The 27,197-nt window shown below is 36.1% G+C and overlaps 1 protein-coding gene across 23 annotated transcripts in view; it reads left to right on the top strand.

The window, feature by feature from the left end:
* STAU2 (staufen double-stranded RNA binding protein 2) overlaps window positions 1–27,197 on the top strand; it is a 319,639-nt gene that overhangs the window by 128,371 nt on the left and 164,071 nt on the right. For all 23 annotated transcript variants that reach the window (XM_028500369.1, XM_028500365.2, XM_024127092.3 and 20 more), the window contains 2 exons: window positions 4,882–5,019; window positions 13,869–14,000. In XM_028500369.1, the coding sequence (XP_028356170.1) occupies window positions 4,882–5,019; window positions 13,869–14,000 (270 nt within the window). The remainder of the gene's footprint in view (window positions 1–4,881; window positions 5,020–13,868; window positions 14,001–27,197) is intronic.

Here is a 27,197-nt window from a genome sequence, read left to right on the forward strand (position 1 = left end):
ACCCGGTTCCCCTGCATCGGCAGGCGGACGCGCAACCACTGCGCCACCAGGGAGGCCCCAGCCATTCTTAATGTTCTCAGAACTCCATTATTCTCTGATTGGATTTATGCATCTGGTTCTTTGTCATTGGAATCTGTATCAACATCTTTGGAACTTACAGACATTCTTATAAAATAGGCAAATTAAACAGGAATAAAGACAACACACCATTGGAAGTACATGTTTATGTGACCATCTTCATGGACATCTTCTAGTGCGAGACCCAAGAGCTTCCCTTTACCTTTTCTTTGGCATTTCAATCTTAGACTTACGGGTTATTATCTGTATTTGTCTTTTCTCATCAGTCCTTCTTTACTTCCATTGTAATATATATTTTTTTCACTTTCTTGGTATGTAAGTAGAAGTAGAAACCAGTATTTTATCAAAAGCTAAAATTTTCCTTTTCTTTCTTCTCCCCCTCTACCCAACTATTGCAGTATTGAAGTTCTCAGTCTTTTCCCTCTCTTACTCTCTCCTAGGCTGCTCTTCATACTTCTAGGGCTTCAATTCATTTCTTATATAGATGATTCCCAAATACTCTTCTGTGCTCGACACTGCCTATTGGGCCTCTCACTTAACAGTTCACAGGCCCCTGAAACTCTGTCCAAAACTCATCGTGTTCCCTTCTGAACCTCTTCCTCCTCCTGCATTCCTTATCATAGTGACTGGCATCCCCATCCAGCTGCTGAAACAGAATCCTGGGAGTCATTTTTTAACATCTCTCCTACTCCTTGTATAGAGTCAATCATCAAGCCCTATTGATTCCGTCACTTAAATATTTCCTAAGTTGGTCCATTTCTTTCCATTCCCTGCCACCCTTTTGATCCAACTCACATTCATGTCTTGCCTGAACCACTACAGGAGGTTTTTAATTGGCCTTCTTCCTACAAGTACTTTTGACATCAAAAGATCTTTTTAAAAGTGTTGTCTTTCAGAAATACTGATCAGATCATGTCATGCCTCTACTTAAAATATTTTAGTAATTTCTCATTGTTCTTTGGGTAAAACCCCAAATCCCCAAAACATAATTTAAAAGACCTTGCAGGATCTGACTTAGAGGCTGTACCTGCAGCACCAAGCTAGATATGGTCGAGACTCAACAACTACAGGAAAAGCTTAAGACTGTATAGTGGCTCTTCTGTAAGTTTAGTGTAACATATATAAACTGTAACTTAGTGATTACCCTTGTCTCTAATACCTGTTTTAGAGTAAATTTTTACAGGTGGATATAAAGTGCTGACCATATGACATGCAATCCTTCATTTCTAGGAATAATATACGAAGAAAGTTAGTTTGCATGCAGAAAAAAATATTTGATTTGCAAAGGTTTTTTTGTTGTTGTTTTTAAACCTTTTAGAAGCCACTAAAAAGGCTATACATAAATTTAAAAAAAAAGCTTTTATCAAGTTTTATTCATAAACATTACTTATATAAAGTTAAAAATAGAGTGCCTTCTAAAAGGTTTATATAGGATGTGTATGTAAGTTAAAAAGCATACTAAGTAAGAGTAAGTAAGACCTACCACCCAGCTTGAATATAGAACATTTCTCGGTAAGGTTGAAGCTATCTGTATACCCTCTTCTGTCACATCCTGATACCACCTCCCTTAGGTAACCTGCCATCATTAGTTTGTGTTTAATGTTTCCTAATCTTACAGTTTTACTACATGTTTGTTTTTCTGAAAAATGGTATTTGGTTGGTTTCTAAAATAGTTTTATTGAGGTGTAATTGACATACAGTGAACTGTACATATTTAAAGCATACTATTTGATATGATTTGATATATGTATACACTTGTGAAACCATGACCACAATCAAGACAGTGAACCTATCCATTGCTCCCCAAAGTTTCCTCATTCCCCTTTGGAATCCCCCCACCTTCAATTCCCAAGCAACCACTCTTTTTTTGACTGGCTTCGTTCACTCGGTATAATAATTTAGAAATTCATCCGTGTTGTTATAGCTATTAATTGTTGGTTCTGTTTTATTGCTAAGTAGTATTATATTGAATGGATATACTGTAATTTGTTTATCCATTCACTCTTTGTTGGATATTTGGGATGCTTCTAATTTGGGGCTATTAAAAATAAAGCTGCTGTGAACATTTGTGTCTAAGTCTTACGGGCATATGCTTTTTTTTCTCTTGGGTAAATACTTAGGAGTAGAGTGGTGTGGTCATTTAGTAGGTATACAACATTTTAAGAAACTGCCAGTTGTTTTTCAAAGTGATTGAACCATTTTGTATTCTCAGCAGCCATGTGTGAGAATTCTAGTATCTGCACATCCTTTCTAACACATAGTATAGTTAAATTTCAGTTGTTCAAATACATGCATATTGATATCTCATTTTGGTTCACATTCCTCCAGTGACTAACGATAGAGCATTTTTTTGTATATACAGTAGTACATGAAGCTTGATGAAGTGTTGTTCAGATCTTTTGCTCGCTTAAAAATTTTTAAGTAATAATTTAAATAATAACAAATAATACATTTAAAATATAAATTTATTACGGAATTTTGAGAGGTCTTTATACATTCTGGGTACAAGTTTTTTTTTAATCAGATATGAGGTTTGCAAATATTTCTCCAAGCCTGTGACTTGTCCTTTTTAAAGAACAGAAGTTACTAATTTTGACGAAGTTCAATTTATTATCATTATTATTATTGAATGTGATTTTGGTGTTGTATCTAAGAAATTGTTACCTAACCAAACCAGAAAAATTTCCCCTATATTTTCTTCTGGAAGTTTTAGTTTTAGATATTACACTTAAGCCTATGAACCATTTTGAGTTAACTTTTGTCTGAGGTATGGATTGAAGTTTTGGGTTTTTTCTACATGTGAATATCCAATTGTTCCAGTACCATTGGTTGAAAAGACTACCCTTTCTCCATTGAATGGCTTTTGCGCATTTGTTGACCATATATGTGTGGATCTGATTCTGGATGCTGTTCTGTTTCATTGATGTCTTTGTTTGTCTTTCTGCCAGTACCACACATACTGTCTTGATTACTGTAGCGTTATAATAAATCTTGAAATCAGGTAGTCTGATTCCTCCAACTTTGTTCTTTTTTCAAGGTTGTTTTGGTTATTTTGTCCTCTGCATTTCCATATGAATTTTAAGTATTGGCTTATTAATTATTACCCAAAAAGAGCATTCTGGGGTTTTGATTGGGGTTGATAGATTGATTTGATAGATTTGATTGATAGATCAGTTTGAAGAGAATCAGCATTTTAAGAATATTGAGTCTGCTGATCCATTAACATGTGTGTCTGTCCACTCACTGATATCTTATTTAATTTCACCAGTGTTTTGTAGTTTTAATGGGCTTTATATAAATTATATCATACTTTATATATTACTCTGTGCTTGCTTTTCTCACTTAACATTTTTTTCTTAAATTCATTCATCTTGATGTATGTAACAATACTTAATTCATTTTCACTGTTACATGCCGTTGCATTGTATGAACATGCCATAATTTATTTTTTCTTTTATAGATGAATGTTTAGGTTATTTCCAGTTTTTCTTTTTTTGCTATTTCAAATAATGCAGCTGTGGATATTCCCATACAAATGAGGTAGCACATTTGGGTAACAGTTTTCTAGTTGAATAGGCTACTGAGGAGTGGGTTATTTATTGGCTTTACTAGACATTGCCAAATTGTTTTCCAGTTTATATTATGATCAGCACTGTGTAAGTTTTTGTTACTCCCCATCTTCACCAGTTGAGGCTGTTGGACTTCTTTTGCTAAATTGATAGGTATGAAATAGTATCTCACTGTGGTTTTTAATATTCATTTTCTGAGTCTTAATGAGATGGATTATCTTTTTATATATTTTTTTTCTTCTGGTAAATATCTGTTCATCTCATTTGCCCATTTTTCTTTTCTTTTTTTCTTTTTTAAAAATTTTATTTATTTATTTTTGGCTGCATTGGCTCTTAGTCACGGCAGGTGGGATCTTCACTGAGGCATGCAGGATCTTTCACTGCAGTGTGCGAGCTCTTTGTTGTGGCACGTGGGCTTCTCTCTAGTTGTGGGCGTGGGCTTTTCTAGTTGTGGTGTGTGGGCTCCAGAGCGCATGGGCTCCAGAGCGAGTGGGCTCTATAGTATGCCGCACACGAGCTCTCTAGTTGAGGCATGCAAGCTCAGTAGTTGTGGCGTGCGGGCTTAGTTGACCCATGGCATGTGGGATCTTAGTTCCCCGGCCAGGGATCGAGTGCACGTCCCCTGCATTGGCAGGTGGATTCTTTACCACTGGACCACCAGGGAAGTCCTGCCCATTTTTATTTTAACACTTTTTTTTTTTTGGCCCACACGTCATGGCTTGCGAGATCTTAGTTCCCCCACCAGGGATAGAACCCAGGCCCTTGGCAGTGAAAGCAGAGTCCTAACCACTGGACCACCAGGGAATTCCCCATTTTTATTTTAGATTGTCTTTTTCTTAATACTTTTTAGGAGTTTTTAAAAATATATTTTGGATACTGGATATATCTTTTTTTAACTTATATGTATTTCAAATATCTCTTCCCAGTTCATGGCTTGTCTTCTTACATTCTTTTTGGTGTTTTTTGATGAATAGAAGTTGTGAAGCAACTCCTCCTGTATTAAAGAGTTTAAAAGGATAGTTGACCAACTTATCAGTAATACTTCTGAGCCCTAAATCGTATAGAAGCCTAGTTTCAGATCCATTTTATAATTTTCCTTTATAAATTTTCATTTATTTCAGACAGAGTTTTGGGGTGCAGGGGAGGAGGTGAGAACCATGGTTTCTTTAAGGATCTAATAAAAAGTTTTAAAAGCAGGTCTCATGTTTTGAAAATTTTTCTTAAATTTTTTTAGGCTGGACCAGAATATGGTCAAGGAATGAACCCCATTAGCCGCCTGGCTCAAATTCAACAGGCCAAAAAGGAAAAGGAACCAGATTACGTTTTGCTTTCAGAAAGAGGAATGCCTCGACGTCGGGAATTTGTGATGCAGGTATTTCTAACTTTTATATTAAAAAAGATTTTTTTAACTATTGAAAAAACTTAGAAATCCTGAAGCTGGAATAGAGATATGGTGGAAAAGAAAACTAGGAATTAATAGTAGAAGGTAAAACTGTTTACATTTAAAGTGTTCATTCCCTCCAGGCCCATCTACCAACTTGGTTGAAACATTCAAGTGTCAAGGACATGTTAGAATAGATAGTATGAGTGTCTAAGGGACCGTGAGCTCACACAGAGCTCATCACTGAGAATGCCTGTCTGTAACTTAATGTGTTGCCGTTTGCAGCTGGAGTCTATTAACTACTGGGAATAAAAGACAGATGGAATTAGAAACAAAATTTAGAAGGGTGGATGTAGCATGTGGAACAGGGCCAAGAGCATGAGCTTTTGGGTTATTAGAAAAATTAGGAAAAGGGAGCTAGCTGGCTACCTAACTGTGGTGAGGACTGAGGGACTCGGAATTGCTGAGAGATTTAACTGCTGCGTTGTGAAGCCAAGAAAATTGAAGAATGGTTGCTGGTGTACTGGTCGATGGGTGGGGACTGGGAATGAGGTAGAAGGCCTAAAATGCCCTCCGTTTTAAATCCTATACCTATCCATCTTCATTTGCCAAGTCAAGCCCCGGTATCCCAGAAACTTTTCATTTTTATTATGAAAATTTCAAACATATCCAAAGGTGGATATGTTTAATAGTATGCTTTAAAAAATGGTATAATGGAAGAGTGTAATGGCATCTTGGGGAATATGCCCATCATCCAAAGCCAACAGTTAAGACTTCTGCTGTCCTTGCTTTGGCTCTCAGTTTTTCTTTCCCCCCTTCCTCCCACCCCCCTTTCCTTCTTTTCCTGAAGTATTTTAAAGCTACTTTCTAACCACATGTCATTGTAGCCTGCATACTTAGTGTGTATCTCTAAAACATATGGAAGTTTTTCTTACATTTTCTTACATTAGGCATGGTTCATTAGAATCATCTAACACCCAGTCTGTACTTAAATTCTCATTGTCCCAACTGTTTCTGTTACAATAGGCTTGTCAGAGAACCTTTTTCTAGTCAAACCTGTGGCTCTGATTTTTAATAAAACCCAGTTACAATCAACAGATGTTAATTAAGTGCTGACCCATGGCAAACGTTCTGGACTCAAATATAGTATCTCATGTTGATTAACTTTTCATGCATGTCTAAATTTTACCTTCCTTCCTAATTTGTAATCCCCATGTTTCTTTATCTCACAGTACCCAATATGGCGGTATGTATGTAGTAGGCCCTTCATAAACCTGTGAGGTATATTTGCTGCCTGCCTGATTGAGAGCAAGTATGTTAGGCTTTTGTTGGCGATATAAACTTATGATGTAGTTACAGGTAGACCACGGTTGGGAACTTAGATATCCAGAGAGGGGGAATTCTTCTGTGGTTTGTGAACACATTATGGTCTGGATGTCACGGGGACCCGCAACAGTGTGGTTCCAGTATTTTCACTTTGTTAAACATGTGCACCGTTTTTCTTTTTACATTCTTGACTTTAAAGAATTATAGAAAATATTCTTTGAACTCCAAAACTTGAGGGGAAGAAAAAATCCCCTACATTTTAGACCTGTGTCAGGAATAAAAACTGGCTTTGACTTTATTAAACAATTCCTCTCCTGTGGAGTATATTGAGTACCCCTTTTGAAAGAGGAATTTAGAATATCTTAGGCAAGCTTCCATTTTATGGGTATTCATAAACATTCTAGTCAAACAGGAACATTTGGCTGTGCTTTTAAATGTTTTCACACTGAATTCATATTGTTTTTTCCTTCTTCTGAAAGCCCCAGTGGATTCATTACAGTATTGCAGTAACTTAATCAAAGTAAAGGCTTTTGTATAAACTACTTAAACAATGTTATCATTCATTATATTTGAATCGTTATAATTGAATGTGGAAGTAAACTATCTAAAGATAATGTGCTCATATTTATCTATCACCAGAAAATCCCCACAAACAAATGTGTGTTATAAAACGGATGTAGTTACTTGTATTGATTACTAGGTAAAGGAAAATCTCTGATGACATTATTTGGGTATTTAGGTCCAGAGAAAATTTCTTAAAGTTTTTTTTTTTTTTTTTTTTGTAGAGGCATATTTTAATTTTTCAAGAGAAAATAACGGTAACTAAATTGTATATCAGCACATTCTGTTATTATGTGTCGTATGATGTTAATTTTTCTACCTGTGATTAAGATCTTCAGATTTTAAAAAATATATGTAAAGGAAATTTCACTTATGACTCAGTGAAAGATAATTAAGTTTTTGGTAAATGCTATTTTAGAATTTTTTTGTGGGTGTTTTGAGGACTTGATTAATTAAAAAAAAATTTTTTTAAATAGTATCTAGGTTTTTTTTGGCGGGGCCGTGCTGTGTGGCATGTGGGATCTTAGTTCCCTGACCAGGGATCAAACCTGTGCCCCCTGCAATGGAAGCGTGGAGTCTTAACCACTGGACTGCCAGGAAGTCCAGATGACTTGATCAATTTAAATGATTCGTTTAAAGACAAAAAAATCTGGCCGTCTTAAATTTATTGCGTAGCAAAATAATTGAGCTTCTTTGCAGAAAAATTAACATTTTAATTTAAAAGTCTTACAATAGTTATAAAATTTTGTGAGCTTTGTAGGAAGATGACTTTTGGAAGTTTACTTACATACTTACTTGACTTTTATAATGCAGTGATTTTTTTGTTTGAGTGACCACTGTGAGTGCTGGCAGGGAATCAAAGTCCTTTAGCACAGTGGTCTTTTTCAATAGTAACAAATAACTCTGGGGTAACCAACTACTCACAAGCTATTGAACCATGCAACTGTAAAAACTTGTGTCAGACAAGGGGTGGATGAATGGGAAAAATGAATCTCGAAGCACCTGTTCTGGAAATAAGTCTTGAGGTGTCAGAGTAGGTCAGACGGAAAGCCAGCAGACATAGATTTAAGGTGAATGCTGTGATGGGAACCCCAGGGCCCAAGAGCAGGAACCTGGAGCCAGAGGGCCTCAGGCCTGGGCAGGTAAATGAGATTTAGGGATGAAGCAGCAGAAGATTTGAATGAGAATGACAAGACGTATATAGCTTGTGAAAACAGATGAAACATCTTTCGCTGCTCAGTTATCTTTTGCTGCCATTTACTTTGGCAAGTCTTGTGACCCTCAGAGCAGTAGAGGAAGCTTCTGACGTAGCTGGCCTAATCTTTTAGCTAGCATGCATTGCAGCAACAACACAGGGTCTGGTGAAGCTGGGGAACAAACCAAGCGCTGGAAAAAACAACAGGTAGCAGAGGCTGGCTCTAGCCAGGGACTCAAGGACACACAGGGCCTTGATACATCGGGTCAGGTGCAGGCCAACAGATGTGGGAGGTGTGTGTGTTCACCCAGCTCCAAGGATCTGCCGTGAACAGCACTAGATCAGTGCTTCTGAGTGGGGTCCATAGACTACTGCCGATTTGTCATAATGTGGTGGTTTCTGGTTTCAGGAGAAGAAGCAATGAAATGTTTCAAAACCATTGCACAGATCTGAACTGTAAGATTTGTGATAGTTGTTACAGAGGTTCTAGAATGAGTACATTTTCAGTGTCTCATATACTGCAAGAAGTATGTCATTTAGTTCATCTTGAGTTATACTCTGTTTAGAAAGTGCAGTTCTTTGGCATATAATTTGGACATTATTTATAATTGTTAAGTTTTTTTTTAAACACTGTGTTGCATATCCCTAATTCCTTAAAAGGAGTTGGTTCACTGAAGCTTAAAAGTAGTGATGGAGGGCTTCCCTGGTGGCACAGTGGTTGAGAGTCCGCCTGCCGATGCAGGGGACGCGGGTTCATGCCCCGGTCTGGGAAGATTCCACATTCCGCGGAGCGGCTAGGCCCGTGAGCCATGGCCGCAGAGCCTGCGCGTCCGGAGCTGATGGAAATAGTAATACAAATAAAAATCTCAATAATGGTGTAAGAATAAATGGCAAACAGTACACATGTGTGGATACCAGATGGAAATCTATATGTTCTGACACAAGTGAAATAACCAATGTTATGATTACACACAAAAGCCAAAAAAGAAAAATATGTGTAGAATTATCATACATTGTATCTGAAAACTAGTTTTAGTTGTATCACGTAGCCATTCATTGCTAGTACCCAGTATAGTGTCATTGTGAAATTTTATTAAAGTGACATGAAGCTATTGAAATTTTCTAATTTTTTTTAAACAAATTGTAGTGACATTTGATAAAACAATTCAAAATTTCAGATATAGATTGCCTGTTCAGCTTTCTTGCTCATTTTTCGGCTGTTTTTTTTTTTTTAAAAAAAACTGATTTATAGGAATCTATTATATATTCTGGAAATGTGAGCCTTTTGCAGTTACATGGCATTTCAGATAACTTCTCTTGTGCTGTGACTTGACTTTTTCCTTTTTTAATGATACTTTTTGAGGAATAGAAGTAATTCATTTTAAGGCAGTCAAGTTTATCTCTCTTTTCCCTGATGTTAATTTTATAATAAGTCTAGACATCCTGAAGAATAATGCCCCCACCTTGTTCTTCCTCAAAAGGATCTTGGCTGTTCTTTGCACCTTGCATTTCCATGTAAATTTTGGAATCACCTTGTCAAATATTGTAAAAATATGTGTGGGATTTTGATGGGAATTTATTGAATTTATAGGTCAATTTGAAAAAATTAACATTATTATAATATTGAGTCTTCAATGCATGAGTATGGCATATCTCTATTAGGTTTATCTTAATATTTCTCAATAATGTGTATTATTTTATGTGTAAAGATTTTAAACATCCTAGGTATTTGATTTTTGTTTAATATAAATTGTATCTTTTAATATTTTTCATTTTCTACGTAATTGTTGATGGAATATACAAGGACAGTTGGCTTTTGTATACTGTCTTTTATACAAGAACTTGTACTTTCATAAATTCTTTTAATTTACCCATAAATTTTCTTGGATTTCCTCTGTAAATATTATTTCTGCAAATAATGACAGTTGGTTCTTACACTTCTAATTCTAAAACCTTTTATTTTGCTTGCCTTATTGCTATGTCCAGGGTTTGCAGTAAAATGTTAAATACTAGTAAAAATGGAGGGCATTTTTGTCTTGTTTCTAATTTCAGAACTTCAACATTAAGTATAATGTTTGCTGAGGTTTGAGTTCTCTTCCTTCCCTAGTTGCTAAGAGTTTTTTATCATGAATGAATGTTGAGTTTTAGCAAATGCTTTTGCTTCATTTATTAGGGTGATCATATAATTTGTCTCCTCAACTGATTAATATAGCAGATTCCGTTGATTTTGTTTGAGTTTCGAATGTTAGACGTATCTTGCGTTTTTGGAATAAACCTAACTTAGTCACAATTTTTCTTCTTTTTAATATTGCTTTCTTCAATGTACTATTATATGGTTTAAACTAGCATTTATGTTCATGAGTGAAACTGGCCTGTAAAATTTTTTTCTTATACTTGTTGGATTTTGGAACCAAAGTGATGCCTCACTGAATAATTGGGGACTGATTCCTCTTTTTTTTATTCTTGGATGAATTTTTGTAAGATTAGCATCATTCTTCCTTAAATGTTGAGTAGAACTTGCTGGAAAAGCTCTCAGAAGTTTTCTTTGTGGAAAAGTTTTTAATTGTGGTTTTAATTTCTTTAGTAGTTACAGACCCATATAGCTAAGGGTTTATTCTGTGCCAATTTTGGTAATTTGTATTGTCTAGGAATTTTTCCATTTTATCTAAATAGTCAAAAAATGTTAGCTGAAATATTCAGTATCCTTTATTATTTTGTAATGCTACAGAAGCTATAGTAATCTCCCATTTTCATTCTTATTTGTGTCTTATTTTTTTTTGATCAGTATTACCTTTGGTTTATCATTTTATTAGTCTTTTCAGGGAACCAAGTTTAAGCTTTTTGAACTTCTCTGTTGTACTTTGTTTTATATTTCCTTAATTTCTGCTCTTGTCTTTATTTTTCTATTTTCTTTGGGTTTATTTTGCTGTTAATAACTTCTTGAGATGGATGGTTAGCTTATTACTTTTCTGCCTTTCTCTAAGCTTTTATGGCTTATATATTTTCTTCTAGACACTCTTTTAGCTACATTCTTCAAGTTTTGATATATTGTATTTCCATTATTATTAAAATATTTTCTACTTTCCGGTGAGATTTCTTCTTTGCCCATAGATTATTTAGATTGTTTAATTTCCAAAAACTGTGGTTATCTTCTTGTCTGCTTCTATCACTTACTGAGAACAACGTATAAAAACAAATTCCAGGGGCTTCCCTGGTGGCGCAGTGGTTGCGCGTCCGCCTGCCGATGCAGGGGAACCGGGTTCACGCCCCGGTCTGGGAGGATCCCACATGCCGCGGAGCGGCTGGGCGCGTGAGCCCATGGCCGCTGGGCCTGCGCGTCCGGAGCCTGTGCTCCGCAAAGGGAGAGGCCACAGCTGAGGGAGGCCCGCATACCACAAAAAAAAAAACCAAAACAAAACAAAACAAATTCCACTCTCATTGTGTATTTTCTATTTCTCCTTGTAATTCTTTCCTTTTTTGTTTTCTAATTTACTTTTTATATTTGTATTATCTCAGCCCTGCGCGTCCGGAGCCTGTGCCCCGCAAAGGGAGAGGCCACAGCTGAGGGAGGCCCGCATACCACAAAAAAAAAAACCAAAACAAAACAAAACAAATTCCACTCTCATTGTGTATTTTCTATTTCTCCTTGTAATTCTTTCCTTTTTTGTTTTCTAATTTACTTTTTATATTTGTATTATCTCAGCACATGCAAGTCTAAAAAATCATTACCCAACTCAGGAAATGTACACGTGGATATAAAATGACTGATGTATATTTAAATATGTTGATGTACATATATACATGTGTACATCAAGTGTTCACAAAAGGTAACTGTGGAATAGTTCTAATGATAAAAAGCTACCATTTATTGAGCAGTTATACTCACATACTGTAACATACACTGTAGTTTACATACATTTTTGTGTTTAATTTTCAAAGCAACACTATTAGGTCATTGTATTATCCCTCTTTTACTGATGAAAAAACTGAGGCTTAGAGATAGTAAATAATTTGAATCAGTTCATGCAGCTAGGACGTAGTAGAGTTGGATTTCAACTAAATCTGACTTGGAAGTCTTTGTTCTTAACCACAGTATTGTACAAACCTTTATATATTAATTGTCTTCAGGAACTATTTAATGTAAACCTTTGTAAACGATATCATTTTTTAAATTTATTTTTTGGATTAAAGACTTTTATTGACGTATAGTTAATTTACAATATTATGTAAGTTACGAGTGTACAATACAATAATTCACAATTTTAGTTATTATAAAATATTGGCTATATTCCCTGTGTTGTACAGTATGTCCTTGTAGCTTAGTTTATACATAGTAGCTTGTACATCTTAATCCCCTACCCCTATATTGCCCCTCCCCTCCTCCCTCTCCCCGCTGGTAACCACTAGTTTGTTTTCTGTATCTGTAAGTCTGTTTCTTTTTTTGTTATATTTACTAGTTGTAGTTTTTAGATTCCACATATAAGTGACATCATACAGTATTTGTATTTCTCTGTCTGACTTATTTCACTTAGCGTAATACCCTCCAAGTCCATCTATGTTGTTGCAAATGGCAGAATTTCATTCTTTTTATGGTTGAGTAGTATCCCATTGTGTATATATACCACATCTTCTTTATCCATTCATCTGTTGATGGACACTTAGGTTGCTTCCATATCTTGGCAGTCGTAAACAATGCTACTGTGAACATTGGGGTACATGTATCTTTTTGAATTAGTGTTTTTGTTTTTTTTCAGATATATACCCAGGAGTGGAATTGGTGGGACATATGGTAGTTCTTTTTTTTTTAATAATTTTTATTGGAGTATAGTTGATTTACAATGTTGTGTTAGTTTTAGGGTACAGCAAGGTGAATCAGTTATACATGTACATATATTCACTCTTTTTTAGGTTCTTTTCCCATATAGGTCATTACAGAGTTTTGAGTAGAGTTCCCTGTGCTATACAGTAGGTCCTTATTAGTTATCTATTTTTTGTATAGTAGTGTGTATATCTCAATCCTAGTCTCCCAATTTATCCCTCTCACCCATTCTGTTTTTAGTTTTTTTGAGAAACCTCCACACTGTTTTCCACAGTGGCTGCACCACTTTACATTCCCACCAACAGTGAAGGAGGGTTCCCTTTTCTCCACATCCTCGCCAACATTGGTTATTTGTGTTCTTTTTGATGATAGCCATTCTGACAGGTGTGAGATGCTAGCTCATTGTGGTTTTGATTTGCATTTCCCTCATGATTAGCGATGTTGAGCATCTTTTCATGTGCCTCTTGGCCATCTCCATGTCCTCTTTGGAGAAATGTCTGTTCAGGTTCTCTGCCCATTTTAACATTATTTTAAATGGCAGCAACATGAATTTCAGCCTTTTCAGTTTATTAAGTAAAGAATACTAAATGTAGTCATAATCAACTCTCTACAATGTGAATTTTATTTTTCTGCTTATATCAATAATACAAGTTTATTGTTTAAAAATCAGATAATATAGAAATATGTAAGGAACTAAAAATCTTCTAAGATTCTGTCATCCTGAGATAACCCCCACTGACATTCTGAGGACCATGTTTCCATACTTTTTCTCCATGTATATATTCATATATGTTTTACATAAAAGGGATCTTAATTGCCATTTTTATTATAGACTGAACTTTATATTTTTGAATGCTAGAGAGCAGAACACATTGCTTTATGGTGTTAAGGTTTGTTACCAAAGGAACTATCATTAATTTCTTACTTTAATCTTACCAGGTCAAGGTAGGCAATGAAGTTGCTACTGGAACAGGACCTAATAAAAAGATAGCCAAAAAAAATGCTGCAGAAGCAATGCTGTTACAACTTGGTTATAAAGCATCCACTAGTCTTCAAGATCAGCTTGACAAGGTGAGAGTTAAATTTACATGGACAAGTTCTATCCTGTCAGGGTATAAAAGTGATGAGCAAATTCTGTCCCAGTGTTCCTTGACTCTAAGTACTGTCTTAACTGGTGTTAAAGTAGATGTCAAGTTTTAACTTTTCTAAGGTGGTACTCTATCTTCATCTCTTTAAAGATAGATTCTCCAGGTATAAAATAACAGCTGTTTAGGGTTCAAGATAAAATATTATAATCTTACAATTAGAAAATACTAAAAGTTCATTGTATCATTATACATATCTTATATAATACCAATGTAATAATTTTTAGCTTACTGACTGATGATTTTTGCCTTATGTACACAAGTTTTAATTTGTGCTTTTTTAAGAATAGAGGTTGTTAGCCTTTATTTCTGGAATACAGCTGAAAACACTGGAAATAAAGATCCTGATTACACCTTTAGGGCAGGAACTATATATATAGACAGACACTCCATAAACTAATTTTTCTATTTACTTTAAATTAAAGGTAAACTCAGAGGGTGTTTATCTTCTGCCAAGACTTGTGTTCCTAGTCCCCTGTTTCTTCTGCAGCAGGTAATGACACCATTAACACCTACCTCTGTTGCAAGAGAAGCTGAGGACCTTGAATTCAGGACTTGGCAGATAACTTGGCAGGAACTGGCTTCACTTCACTTTGTATTAAATTATTATTTTATCTATACATCTGTATAAATTATTTTTATTAAACATTTTATTTGTATGAACATTCACAAAACAGGCATAATAATTACTTATATCATAAACAATATGCTTTTTTCCATGCCATTTTCTCACATAAGGATTCTGTTTCAGGGATATTTTCAGTTTCTGCAGGAACACCTTTCTGAAGGTTAGAGTAGAAATGAAATCATCTATTAAAAAATATTTAGGTATGCTTTTCTTTTTAAGGCACAACGAATATCTAGGCAGTTATTTTGAGTGATTAAAAATTATTTGTGTGATATCACTGCAGATTTCAATTCTGTTTTTATAACCTGGCTAATGAATGCTTTTTCTTCTTTTAAAAGTATTTGTAACATGAAACCTAACATGTGTTCAAGTTTCTATAGTTCTTATATTGTGTATATGTTGTTTAACTTAACACATTTATATTGACTTAAAATTGATAGGTGATTTATAAAAATATGTCAAAATAAATCTCATGGACATTTATTTGTAAGTTAAGTGAAAATAAAATAGAACAAAAAACTGGCATTAATTTCATTAATTTGAAAAACGTTTTCTGCTTACCCACTGTGTTATTAGTTAGGGTTCTCCAGAGGAACAGAGCGCGAAAGAGAGAGAGAGAGAGTGTGTGTGTGTGTGTGTGTGTGTGTGTGTGTATGTGTGTGTGTGTGTGTGTGTGTGTGTGTGTGTGTGTGTATCACACGGAGATTTTTTTAAGGAATTGGCCCATGCAATTTTGGAGGCTTGGCTAGTCCAAAATTTGCTGGGGAGGCTGGCAGGCTGGAGACCCAGGAAGGAGCTGCAGAGTCCAGAGGCTATTGGCTCGAGAGCTGCCTCTCGCTCCAGGGAAGGTCAGCCTTTTTCTAGGCAGGACTTCAACTGTCGAGGCCCACGCACATTATAGAGAGCCATTTGCTTTACTCAAAGTTCAGTGATTTAAATGTAAATCTCTTCCAAAAACACCCTCGCAGAAACACCCAGAATAACATTTGACCAAATATCTGAGAACTGTAGCCCAGACAAGTTGACACATAAAATTAACCACTACCCCCACTAAATGCCAAACACTTAAAATTGAAGATAACGGGATGACTGGAATTTTGTCCCTGCACTCAAGAAACTGACCAGTAAGTGTTAGGGGTGAGGAGCTTTAATCATATAACAAAAATTATAGTATAATTAAAATTGTAGATAGTGAAGTTGAATCTGGAAAGTCAGGGATAGCTGAGACCACTGTTTTTATGTGACGTAAAAGCTTTTGAATTATTAATTTGAGATTTGAACTTGAAAGTGACATGATCTGGTTTGCTTTCTTCAAAAGACAGTCCTGTAAATAATGTAGTGCATGGATTTGGGCAGGACAGGACTGAAGGCAGGGAGGCCAGTGCTAGCAGGATTGTTCAGGTGAAAGATGCTGAGGGTCTGAACTAAGGCAGTGGCGGTAGAGAGGAGAGGGGAAGGACACCAGCAGTCCTTCTGAGGTGTACATGATGAGATCTCAGTAGCAGATACTGTGCGTGGGGGTACAGGAAGAAGGAGGAGGAAAGAATACCTGCAAAAGGGGCAGTAGAGAATGATTTTAAGAAGAAGGTGGCAGTCGTGTGCTGCAGAGATCAAATAAGAGGAGTGAATACAGTGATTTGTCACTAAGAAGATCTTTGGAGAATGTATCAAAAGCAATTTAAAAAAAACCTGTAAAAGCAGTTTTTAAAAAGTTGGCTTTTTAAAAAAAAATAAAGCAAGATATGTACATGATTAAAAGAATTTAGCACAAAAGAGTAAACAGTGGAAAAAAAAATGTTAGTCTCACTTCACCCTGAGACCCTCAGTCTCTTGGTCTCTCTTCCTAATAAGTTATCTCCCACAATGAGTTAATATTTGTACATCGTGTAGAATAGTGTCTGAAATATAGTGACTCTTATGTAAGGATTTGATAAATAAAGATGAAATAAATATCCTTACAGAGATAGTCTATGTGTATGCACTAACATACCCCCTTAAAAAAATTCAGATTTATCGAGTTGCGGTTCAGTAAATTTCGACGTGTGTGTGTGTGTGTGTGTGTGTGTACATGCACTGACCACCATCACAATTAAGATTTATAACAATTCTGTTACCCCAGACAGTTCCTTAATGCCCATTTATAGTAAATGTCTTCCCCTTTCCTCAGCCCCTGCCAAGCACTGGTCTGATTTCTGTCTCTATAATTTTGCCTTTTCCAAAATGTTGTATAAATTGAATTGTACATTATGTAGCCTTTCGTGTCTGGCTTCTTTTTTTTTAAAATAAATTTATTTAGTTTATTTATTTATTTTTGGCTGCGTTGGGTCTTCATTGCTGCGCGCGGGCTTTCTCTAGTTGCGGCGAGCAGGAGCTACTCTTCGTTGTGGTGCGCGGGCTTCTCATTGCGGTGGCTTCTCTTGTTGCGGAGCACGGGCTCTAGGTGCACGGGCTTCAGTAGTTGTGGCTCGTGGGCTCTAGAGCGCAGGCTCAGTAGTTGTGGCCCATGGGCCTAGTTGCTCTGTGGCATGTGGGATCTTCCTGGACCAGGGATCAAACCTGTGTCCCCTGCAATGGCAGGCAATTCTTAACCACTGTGCCGCTAGGGAAGTCCCGTGTCTGGCTTCTTATTGCTGAGATTCATGCACGTTGTTGCATTTATCATTCATTTGTTCTGTTTTATTGTTTGTCACTGTTTTATTCTTCACCAACGTTTAGGTTGTTTGTAGTTTGAGGCTATTATAAAGTGGTTAAAAACATTCATGTACAAATCTTTATTGTACATATTCTCTAGTATATCCTATAGGTACACAGTTAAATAATAAGTACTGTGTCACTTTACAAGAAACTGAAGATGTTTTCCGGAGAGGCTGTACCATTTTGCATTTCCACAAGCAATGTTTGAGATTTCCAATTACTCCACATCTTTTTCCGCTCTTGTTATTGTCATTTAGCTTTGATCATGCTAGTAGGTGTATGACATTATCTCTTTGGATTTTAATTGCATTTTCCCTAATTAATAATGCTGAGTAGTTTATCATGTGTTTATTTACCATTCATATCTCTTCCATGAAGTATTTGTTCAAAATTTTTGTCTTTTAAAAAACTGGATGGTTTGCTTCCTTATTACTGGGTTGTAAAAGTTCTTTATATATTTGGTGTGCCAGTCCTCTATCACATGAAGGACTCCCCTCTCCTCCCTTCCTGCCTTCTCTCCTTTTTTTATGTACGTTCAGGCACCACATTTGTTTAAAAGATGAGTGCTTTTTCTGTTGAATTCCTTAGCACATGTGTTGAAAATCAATTGACCACGTATGTATGGGTCTGTTTCTAGATTCTCTGTTCTGTTCCATTAATCTGTATGTCTATTCTTTAGCTATTACAAGTGTATTTAGAGTGTAGCTTTTTTGCAACGGTTTCAAATCAGATAAAGAACTCCATCTTTGTTCTGCTGTTTAAAAATCTTTTTGGCTAATCTAGAGTCTTTGCATTTTCATAATAAACTGTAGAGTCAATTTCTACCAAGAAATATCCAGTTGGGATTTTTCTTTGGGATTGTGTTGACTATATAGATCAGTTTTGCATAAATTGATATCTTAAGAATATTGAGTCTTCCAGCCCATGAACAAGATCTAGCTCCCTGTTTATTTAGGTTTTTAGAAATAGATCCCAGCAGTGTTTTGTACTTTTTCATAGAAATATCTTGTACATTTTTAATGTTTATCCCTAAGCGTTTCATGTTTGTGGATGCTATTGTTAATGGTATTGGTTTTTAATTTTAATTTCCAATTCTTCTTTTCTAGCATATAGAAATACAATTGTCTTTTATATATTGACCTTGTATCCTGTGACCTTGCTAAACTGACTTATCAGTTCGATTAGCTTATTTTGTAGATTTTTTTGTGATTTTCTGCATCGATGATGTGTCGTCTGTGAATAAAGACAGTTTTTTTCCTTTCTAATCTGTATGCTTTTTATTTATTTGTCTTGCTTAATTACCCTGAGTAGAACATCCAGAACAGTGTTGAATAGAAGCGATTGATTGTTGAATAGGAAAGCAGATATCTTTACCTTGTTTCTGATCTTACGAGGAAATCATTGTCTTTCACCATTATATACTGTGATGCTTGTAGGCTTTTTATATGTGCTCTATATCAGGCTGATAGTTCCTTGTATTCTTGCGTTGTTGAGAAGTTTTTTTTCCCCTTAATTATCAGTGAATGTTGAACTTTGCCAAATGCTTTCTGTGCATCTGTTGGGATACTCATATGACTTTTCTGTTTAGTTTGTGGATATGGTGAATTTTTTTATTGATGGATTTTAAAAAATTTATGTGATACAGGTTTCCCCCACTATCTGAAAGTATAGCATTCCTGTGAAACATTTTGTAAGCCAGAATGGCCTAAAATGAAGAAGTGTTTACCTTAGGACACATCTTGGTAACGGATGCACAACATAAATCCAGATAAAGCACAGATCTTCAGACTTAGTTCAAAGCTATGGCTGCTGGATGCTGAGATGCTGAATGTAGTTGCCGCTCTTGGTGTGCGCTGCCTCAGTGATGGTTACCTGCAAAATAAACGCTGAATGGTATTTTTGGTTTTTCATAAAAGTGGAAACCCTCTTTGGATTTCTTTTGGTCAGCAATAACAGGTACTAGTGCAGGTTCTTTCATAAAAGCAAATGGCATAAAGTAAACTTTCAAAAGGTGGGGGATAGCTGTATATACATACATAACAAAGATTACCGTTTTAACCATTTTTAGGTGTACATTTCAGTGGCATTAAGTGCAATTACAGTGTTGTGCAACTATCACCATTATCCACTGCCAGAAAGTTTTCATCATCCCAGGTAGAAATACTGGTTTTAGTATCACTGTCAGGGTAGTGCTGGCCTCCTATAGTAAGTTTGGAAGTATCTCCTCCTCTTTCATAGTCTCAAAGAGTTTGGTATTCTTTCTTCCTTAATTGTTGGGTAGAATTTACCAGTGGAGCCATCTGGGTCTAGAATTTTTTCTGTTGGAAGGTTTTAAGTATAAATTGAGTTTAAAAAATAGATATAAGACTACTCAGATTATCTACTTCTGCTTGAGTGAGCTTTGGCAGTTCGAATCTTTCAAGGAATTTGTCCATTTCATCTAAGTTGAGTTTAATGGTATAAAATTGTTCATAACACTGCCTTATCATTCTTTTAATGGCTACAGCATCTGTAGTGATATTTTCTCTCTCATTTCTGATATTGATAACTTGTGTCTTCTCTTTTTTTCTCCTGGTCAATCTGGCTAGGGGCTTATCAATTATTTTTATCCTTTTCAAACAACCAGGTTATGGTTTCATTGGTTTTTCTCTATTTTTCTGTTTTCAATTTTATTGATTTCTGCTCTTTATTTTATCCTTCCTTCACTTGCTTTGGATTTAATTTTCCGTTCTTTTTCTAATTTTGTAAGCTAGAAGCTTAGACTGTGGATCTGAGAACTTTCTTCTTTTCTAATATAAGAATTTAATGATATGTATTTCTCTTTAAGCACTGGTTTAGCTCTGTTCCACAGATTTTGACTAGTTGAGTTTTAATTTTTATTCATTTCAAAATTTGTTCTAATTTCCCTTTGATTTCTTCTTTCAAGTCCTGTTTCTCTTCTGATTTTCTGTTTACTTCTTCTGTCAAGTGTTAATGTCTCCAGCTAGAAATTTGGATTTATCTACTTTCAGTTTTATCAATTTTGTTTTATGTACTTTGAAGCTATGTTGTTACATACATATACCTTTAGGATTGTTATGCCTTTATGATGACTTGGCCACTTTATTATTATGTGATTTTATTTTCTCTCCCTGGTAATATTCCTTGTTCTGAATTCTTCTTTGTCTGATGTTAATATAGTCACTCCAGTTTTATTTTAATTAGTGCTTGTGTGGGATATTTCCCCCCCATCATTTTACTTTGAGCTTATCTGTGTCTTTATGTTTAAATTAGTTTCTTTTAGAAAGCATATAATAGGGTCTTGCTTTTTAAAATATAATTTGACAATCTCTGCCTTTTAGTTGGGGGTGATCAGACCATTTGTACTTATTATAGCTGTTGATGTGGTTGGATTTAAATCTACCATCTTATTAGTTGTTTCTGTTTTTTTCCATTTACTCTTTGTTCACTTTTTTCTCTTTCACCTTCGATGTGGTCATATATTTTACTTTTCTCTGTATAGTATAAAACCCACAGTTTGTTGTTACTAATTTTGCTTTATATAGTCAATCTTTTTATGTGGTTAAAATCAGGAAAAGTATCTTATATTTAGTTTCATTTTTTACCATTTTCAGAATTCTTCATTCATTTGTATAGATCTAAATTTCTTTCCGGTATTATATTCTTGCTTGTAGAACTTCCTTTAATACTCATTGTATTAGCAGGTCTGCGGGCAGTGATTTCTGTCAGCTTTTGTTTGATGAGAAATTTGTTATTTCATCTTCATTTTAAAAGTTATTTTTGTCTGGGTATGGCATTCTGGGTTTTTGTGTTTCTTTCAGCACTTTAAAAGATCTTGTTCCACTGTCTTCTGACTTGCATAGTTTTTTATGTGAAGTCTGTTGTAATTCTTATCTGCCTTTTTTTCCCCCTCTTGATATGCTTTTTTTCCCCCTCTGAAGGCCTTCAAAATTTTCCTTTTTCATTAGTTCTCAGCAGTTTGACTCCGATGTGCCTAAATTTGATTCTTTCCTTTCTTCCTCCTTCTCTTCTTCCCTCTTCTCCCTCCTTCCTCTTTCGTTTCTCCCTTTTGCCTCCTTTTCTTCCTCTTCCTCCTTCCACCTTCCTTTCTCCTTTTTGTATTTTTCCTGCTTAGTGGTCTCTGAACACATTGGATCTGGGATTTGTTGTCATTCAGTTATTTTGTCAAATTCTCAGGTATCATCTTTTAAAATATTTCTTCTTCCTTGTTTTCTCTCTCCTTGGAAGTTTCCAGTTACACATTTGTTAGCCCATTGGTATTGTCTTAATAGATCCAGAATCTTCTGTTCCTTTTTATTTTTCACTCCTTTTTTTTTTCCTGTTTCTCAGTTTGAGTAATTTCTATTGATTTATCTACAATATTACTGATTATTCTCCAGCTATGTTCATCTGTTAATAATGACATCAATATTAATTTTCTTCTGTGGTATTTATCTCCCTAGGATTTCCATCTGCTTTTGTTCTATAATTTCTGTTTTTCTCCTGAAATTCTCCAAATGTTCATGCATGTTGTTTGCCTTTTACATTAGATCTTTTAACCTATTAATCATAGGTATTGTAAAATTTATTTCTTAGAGTTCTAGCATCTGGGTCATTTCTGGGTCCTGTTTTGTTGACTTCTTCCTCTTTTGACAGAGGGTTATTCCTTTTTGCAGTTTTGGGTGTCTCATAATGTTTGAATGAATGTTGGACATTGTGTATTGAGAAACATTTGAGGCTGAGTTAAATAGCGTTTATGTTGAGAAATAGGCACATCTCTTCTTCTGTCAGACTGTTACTATGGAGGGTGGCATCAATCTAGTCAGTAGTTGGGCTTGTTTTGGGTTTTGTTGTTGCCACAGTCTATTAAGTTCAAGTTCCTTTAGCAGTGGTTTGCTGTTATCTGTGTTTTGTTTGGGGTAAGGTTTGGGGAGGGTTTTTCCTCAATGTTTCCGCTCCATCCTCAGGTTGCAGCAGTCCTTTCTTTGCTCTGCTGTGAGGTGAGGGGTATCTCTATGCTTTGTAGTCAACTGCTCCTACTTATTATTTGATCATAGGATTGTGTTGGGTAAGGGAGCATAATTCTTTTTTTTTTTTACATCTTTATTGGAGTATAAGTGCTTTACAATGGTGTGTTAGTTTCTGCTTTATAACAAAGTGAATCAGCTGTACATGTACATCTATCCCCATATCTCTTCCCTCTTGCATCTCCCTCCCTCCCACCGTCCCTATCCCACTCCTCTAGGTGGTCACAAAGCACCGAGCTGATCTCCCTGTGCTATGCGGCTGCTTCCCAATATCTATCAGTTTTACATTTGGTAGTGTATATATGTCCATGCCACTCTCACTTTGTCCCAGCTTACCCTTCCCACTCCCTGTGTCGTCAAGTCCATTCTCTAGTAGGTCTGCGTCTTTATTCCTGTCCTGCCCCTAGGTTCTTCATGACCTTTTTTTTTTTTTCTTTAGATTCCATATATATGTGTTAGCATACAGTATCTTTCTGACTTACTTCATTCTGTATGACAGACTCTAGGTCCATCCACCTCACTACAAATAACTCAGTTTCGTTTCTTTTTATGACTGAGTAATATTCCATTGTATATATGTGCCACATCTTCTTTATCCATTCATCTGTCGACGGACACTTAGGTTGCTTCCAAACCCTCAGAATGGGAGAGAATATTTGCCAATGAAGCAACTGACAAAGGATTAATCTCCAAAATTTACAAGCAGCTCATGCAGCTCAATATCAAAAAAACAAAACTGTTGGTGGGCATGTAAATTGATACAGCCACTATGGAGAACAGTAAGGAGGTTCCTTAAAAAACTAAAAATAGAACTACCATATGACCCAGCAATCCCACTACTGGGCATATACCCTGAGAAAAACCATAATTCAAAAAGAGTCAGGTACCACAATGTTCATTGCAGCCCTATTTACAATAGCCAGGGAGCATAGTTGACTTTCTTGTCCAACTTCATTCTCAGACAGACTCTTATGGGCCTGGGGCTCAGAGGTGGGTTTTTCCTACTATTTCTACCTCCTTCCCCATGGTAGCCAAACTTTACTTTGGATCTGTAGGTTGTGTTGGGTGCAATAGAGTTTTCCAGCCACTTTCCCAGCATTTTCAGACATCTGCTTTGTATTGGTGCAGGGTCTTTCTCTCAAGAGGGTTTTCTACCCTCCCTTTTTTTTTTTCCGGGAGTAGATAGCTTTTGCTTCTACTCTTTACCCAGAAGCAATGAGTCTTTGCCTGAGCTTTTGGGTTAATAAAATTTCCTACCTCTACCCGAGAGGCAGATAGGATTTGTTTCTCTCCTTTCTTAGTGGCTTGAGCTTTTGTCTTTGTATGAGAGAAGATTAGAGGAGTGTGCAAAGTTCTTTGCTTTTCTCTCAGTGGCAGACATTCACCTGCTTCATACCTGTACCACCGAGTGAGGCTCTCTCTGATTTCCTGATGTACCTCCAGTTGTCCTGAGTTCCCAGAGGAAGCCTGTGGAAAAGCACTTCTCTCTGGAGTTCCTAGTTTTTCTAAACTGATGTGCTAACCCACATGCAGTCTTTCAGAATTTACTAACATTTCATCTGCTTTCTTCTTAACAGCATTTTTGGTATTCATCTCTTCCTTCCTTGCTCTGCCAATGTTGAAATATTTTGTGAGCCCAGCCTCTCCTCAGAGGGGTTTGTCACTCTCTAGAATTCATGTCATTTGGTTGCTTTACAATCTCAGATCTCTGATGGGTTCAAGAAAAGTTATGATTTTTTACATTGTCTGGCTCTTTCTCATTGTTACATTTCTACATTCTAAGGAAGAGTGGAACACTCTCTCTACCTTTAAAAAAATATACTGATCTTGCACCTTGATTTGTTTTTCACTTACATGTTGGGGTTTCACTTATAACTTGGAATTTGTTCTACATCAAGCTGTAACTGGCATGTGCTTCATTCTTTTTTATATTTGTTTATTATATATTGGTCAAAGTAATATAAGTAGTATTCATATGTATATAAGAAGTCAAGATTTATTCAAGATTAATGGTATAAAGACTCAAGTTTTATAATAAAAAGCCATGCTATTCTGCACTGCAACTGACCATTTCTGTTTCCCTTTTTCCAAAGGCAACCACTCACTACCCGCTTTAGTTGTTCTGTTATTTTCTACTGTCAGTAGCTTACTTATACTGAGATTTCTTGGTGTTTTGTGTTTTGTTTTTTTTCTTTTTAGGTTATTATCTGCGTTCCTGCTATGGAAAATGAAGATTTAGTTCTCTTATTCATACTCCACATGTATACTTTTCTATGTGTCTCTAATTTAACCCCAAACTCTCTGCCAAGTAAACACATCGTGTACTTTTTTAGTTTCTTGGTTTTCCTTTCTTGGAGCTCTTTATCCTCCTCTTCTACTTTGTATTGTTTGTTTGATGGATCTGCTAAAGACCCACTATTTTGTTTCTTTTCTTCACCATTTCACTGAAAATTGCTTTTGCCTCTCTCCTTTGTTGAGTTGCCTGTTTTCTGGACAGTTTCCCTTATTCTTCATTTATTTCCTTGTGTTGATGGAGTCCATGTTCTAGTAGCTTCCTGATAGAAGATACATGGGGAGTAAATTTTTTTGAGATCTTATAGGTCTGATACATCTTTATGTTTCCCACACAGTTGATAGTTTTTCTGAGACATAATTCTAAATTAGAAATACTTTTTTCACAGAGTTTTGAAGGCATTGCACCAGTTTTCTACCTCTCAGCATTACTGTTGAAACTCCAAAGCCTTCTGATTCTTCAGCCTGTTATGAAACCTTTATGTTTCATCTCCCTCTTGATGCTTTTCTAACTTCTTTTCTCGGGAGTTTGGAAAATTCATGGGTGATTGACTTGATTTGTGTATTCTTTTATAAATTGTGTTAGGTGTTTGGGTTTCAGTCCAGAAATTCATATACTTTAAAAGTGGAGGGCTTCCCTGGTGGTGCAGTGGTTGAGAGTCCGCCTGCCGATGCAGGGGACACAGGTTCGTGCCCCAGTCTGGGAAGATCCCACATGCCGCGGAGTGGCTGGGCCCGTGAGCCATGGCCGCTGAGCCTGTGCTCCACAACGGGAGAGGCCACAACAGTGAGAGGCCTGCGTACTGCAAAAAAAAAAAAAAAAAAAAAAAAAAAAAAAAGTGGGAAACTTCTTATATATTTTCTTTGATAATTTCTTTCCTTCCATTTTTGCTGATGTTTCTTTCTAGTTTACCTGTTAGTCTAATGGATGATCTTCTGATTCTTTCTTTATTTTCTATTTCTATCTCTTTTTCTTTATGTTCTGTTTTCTAGGAGATTTCTTCAATTTTGTCTTCCAGTCCTTCTTTGAAATATTTTGCTTCAGCTATTGTATTTTTTATTTCCCTGAGCTCTTTCTCATTCTCAGAATATTCCTCTTTATAACCTCCTCTTCTTGTTTAATGGGTGTAATATTTCTCTCTCTTTCTCTCTGAGAACTTTTTTTTTAAACCTTTTTTTTTTTTTTTTGAAGTTTTATTCTGTTCCCTGTGTTGTCCTCACCATCCTTGTGGATCGGTAGGCTGGGTGTTGTCTTCTGAGGCCCAGTGAGGAAGGGAGCTGGGGAACCTTATCTTCCAGAATGTAAGGATGTAGCTTTGGACTCCATCTCCTTATTTGCAGTGTGGCGTATAGATCCATCCCATCCTCAGCTGTACCTGGTGTCCAGAGTCTCTCTGTTTTTGGCCTTTCTGAAGAGGAAACTTTTAGGAAATCTATCTCCTTGGGTTCAAAGAGGTAACCTGGAAGTCTCAGCATTTTGAAAGACTTCCAAACAATCTTTCTGTTTTCAGGCTCTTCCAGGATTCATCTTTAGAAGTACCAGGTGTGCTTCTGATTCCTGAGGCTTTCTGGGGTCCTGGAGCACAAATTGATTTACTCTTTGTTAGCTTCTTTGCTGGCTTCTTGCTCTGCAGGTGAGGTTTCAGCCAGCTCACATCTGCTAAGTTAGTTACAACTAATCTGCTTTCCAGGTTACCAACTTTGACTTGCCTCTTCTGCTGTTGATTCCTTTCATATTCTGGGGAGGGTAGGGGCAGAGGGAAAGAGGGAGAGTTTATGGATTATTGGATTATCAATTTAGAGTTGTTTGGGGAGAGAGAAGAGATTACTCTTTGTGGTCACTGTGTCATGTTTAAGCAGAAACCTTACAAAAGCAGTTTCATTAGAGTGTTGGGGAAGAAATCAGAGAGCAGCAGGCTTGGGAGTCAGTTGAAGGTGAAAAATTAGGCTTAGGGAATAAAATCTAATATTTAAGTAACTTTGGTTATTAGTAGAAGGAGAGAAAAGGAGAAATGAAGTGCCAAATGTATTATTACCAACTTCAACTGAGCACTCAAGTGCCTGAGGATCTATATTCTTCTAATCAGCCAGCTCTTTCTTTCCCTGAAGTGACTTATTCCTTGCTGTGTACACTTTCCTCGGATTTATAACCCCTCTGTCAGCTCTCCTCTCATTCTGTGATCCTGTTTTGTGCTTCCCAGAGAACTTGTGAGTGGGAGTCTCCTCAGGCATTCCCGTCCATGTGTATCTGCATTTACACACGTTTTCTCCTCCGTCCTTTCACAATTGTACATTATTTGCTGGAAATGTAGTTTGTGTTTATATATGGATTTAATTTGTACATTTGATCTTTGACATCTGATAACATAAATACTGCTTATAATAGGAAATAGGTCTTTTCCCCTCCTGGAGTACTTAATAGCACCAGCTCCACAAAAAGAGAATGTAACCAGTTAAAGTCACTTATAATGTGATTAAAACA

The sequence above is a fragment of the Physeter macrocephalus genome, chromosome 15 (genome assembly GCF_002837175.3).
Source record: "Physeter macrocephalus isolate SW-GA chromosome 15, ASM283717v5, whole genome shotgun sequence".
Classification (NCBI taxonomy): Eukaryota; Metazoa; Chordata; class Mammalia; order Artiodactyla; family Physeteridae; genus Physeter; species Physeter macrocephalus.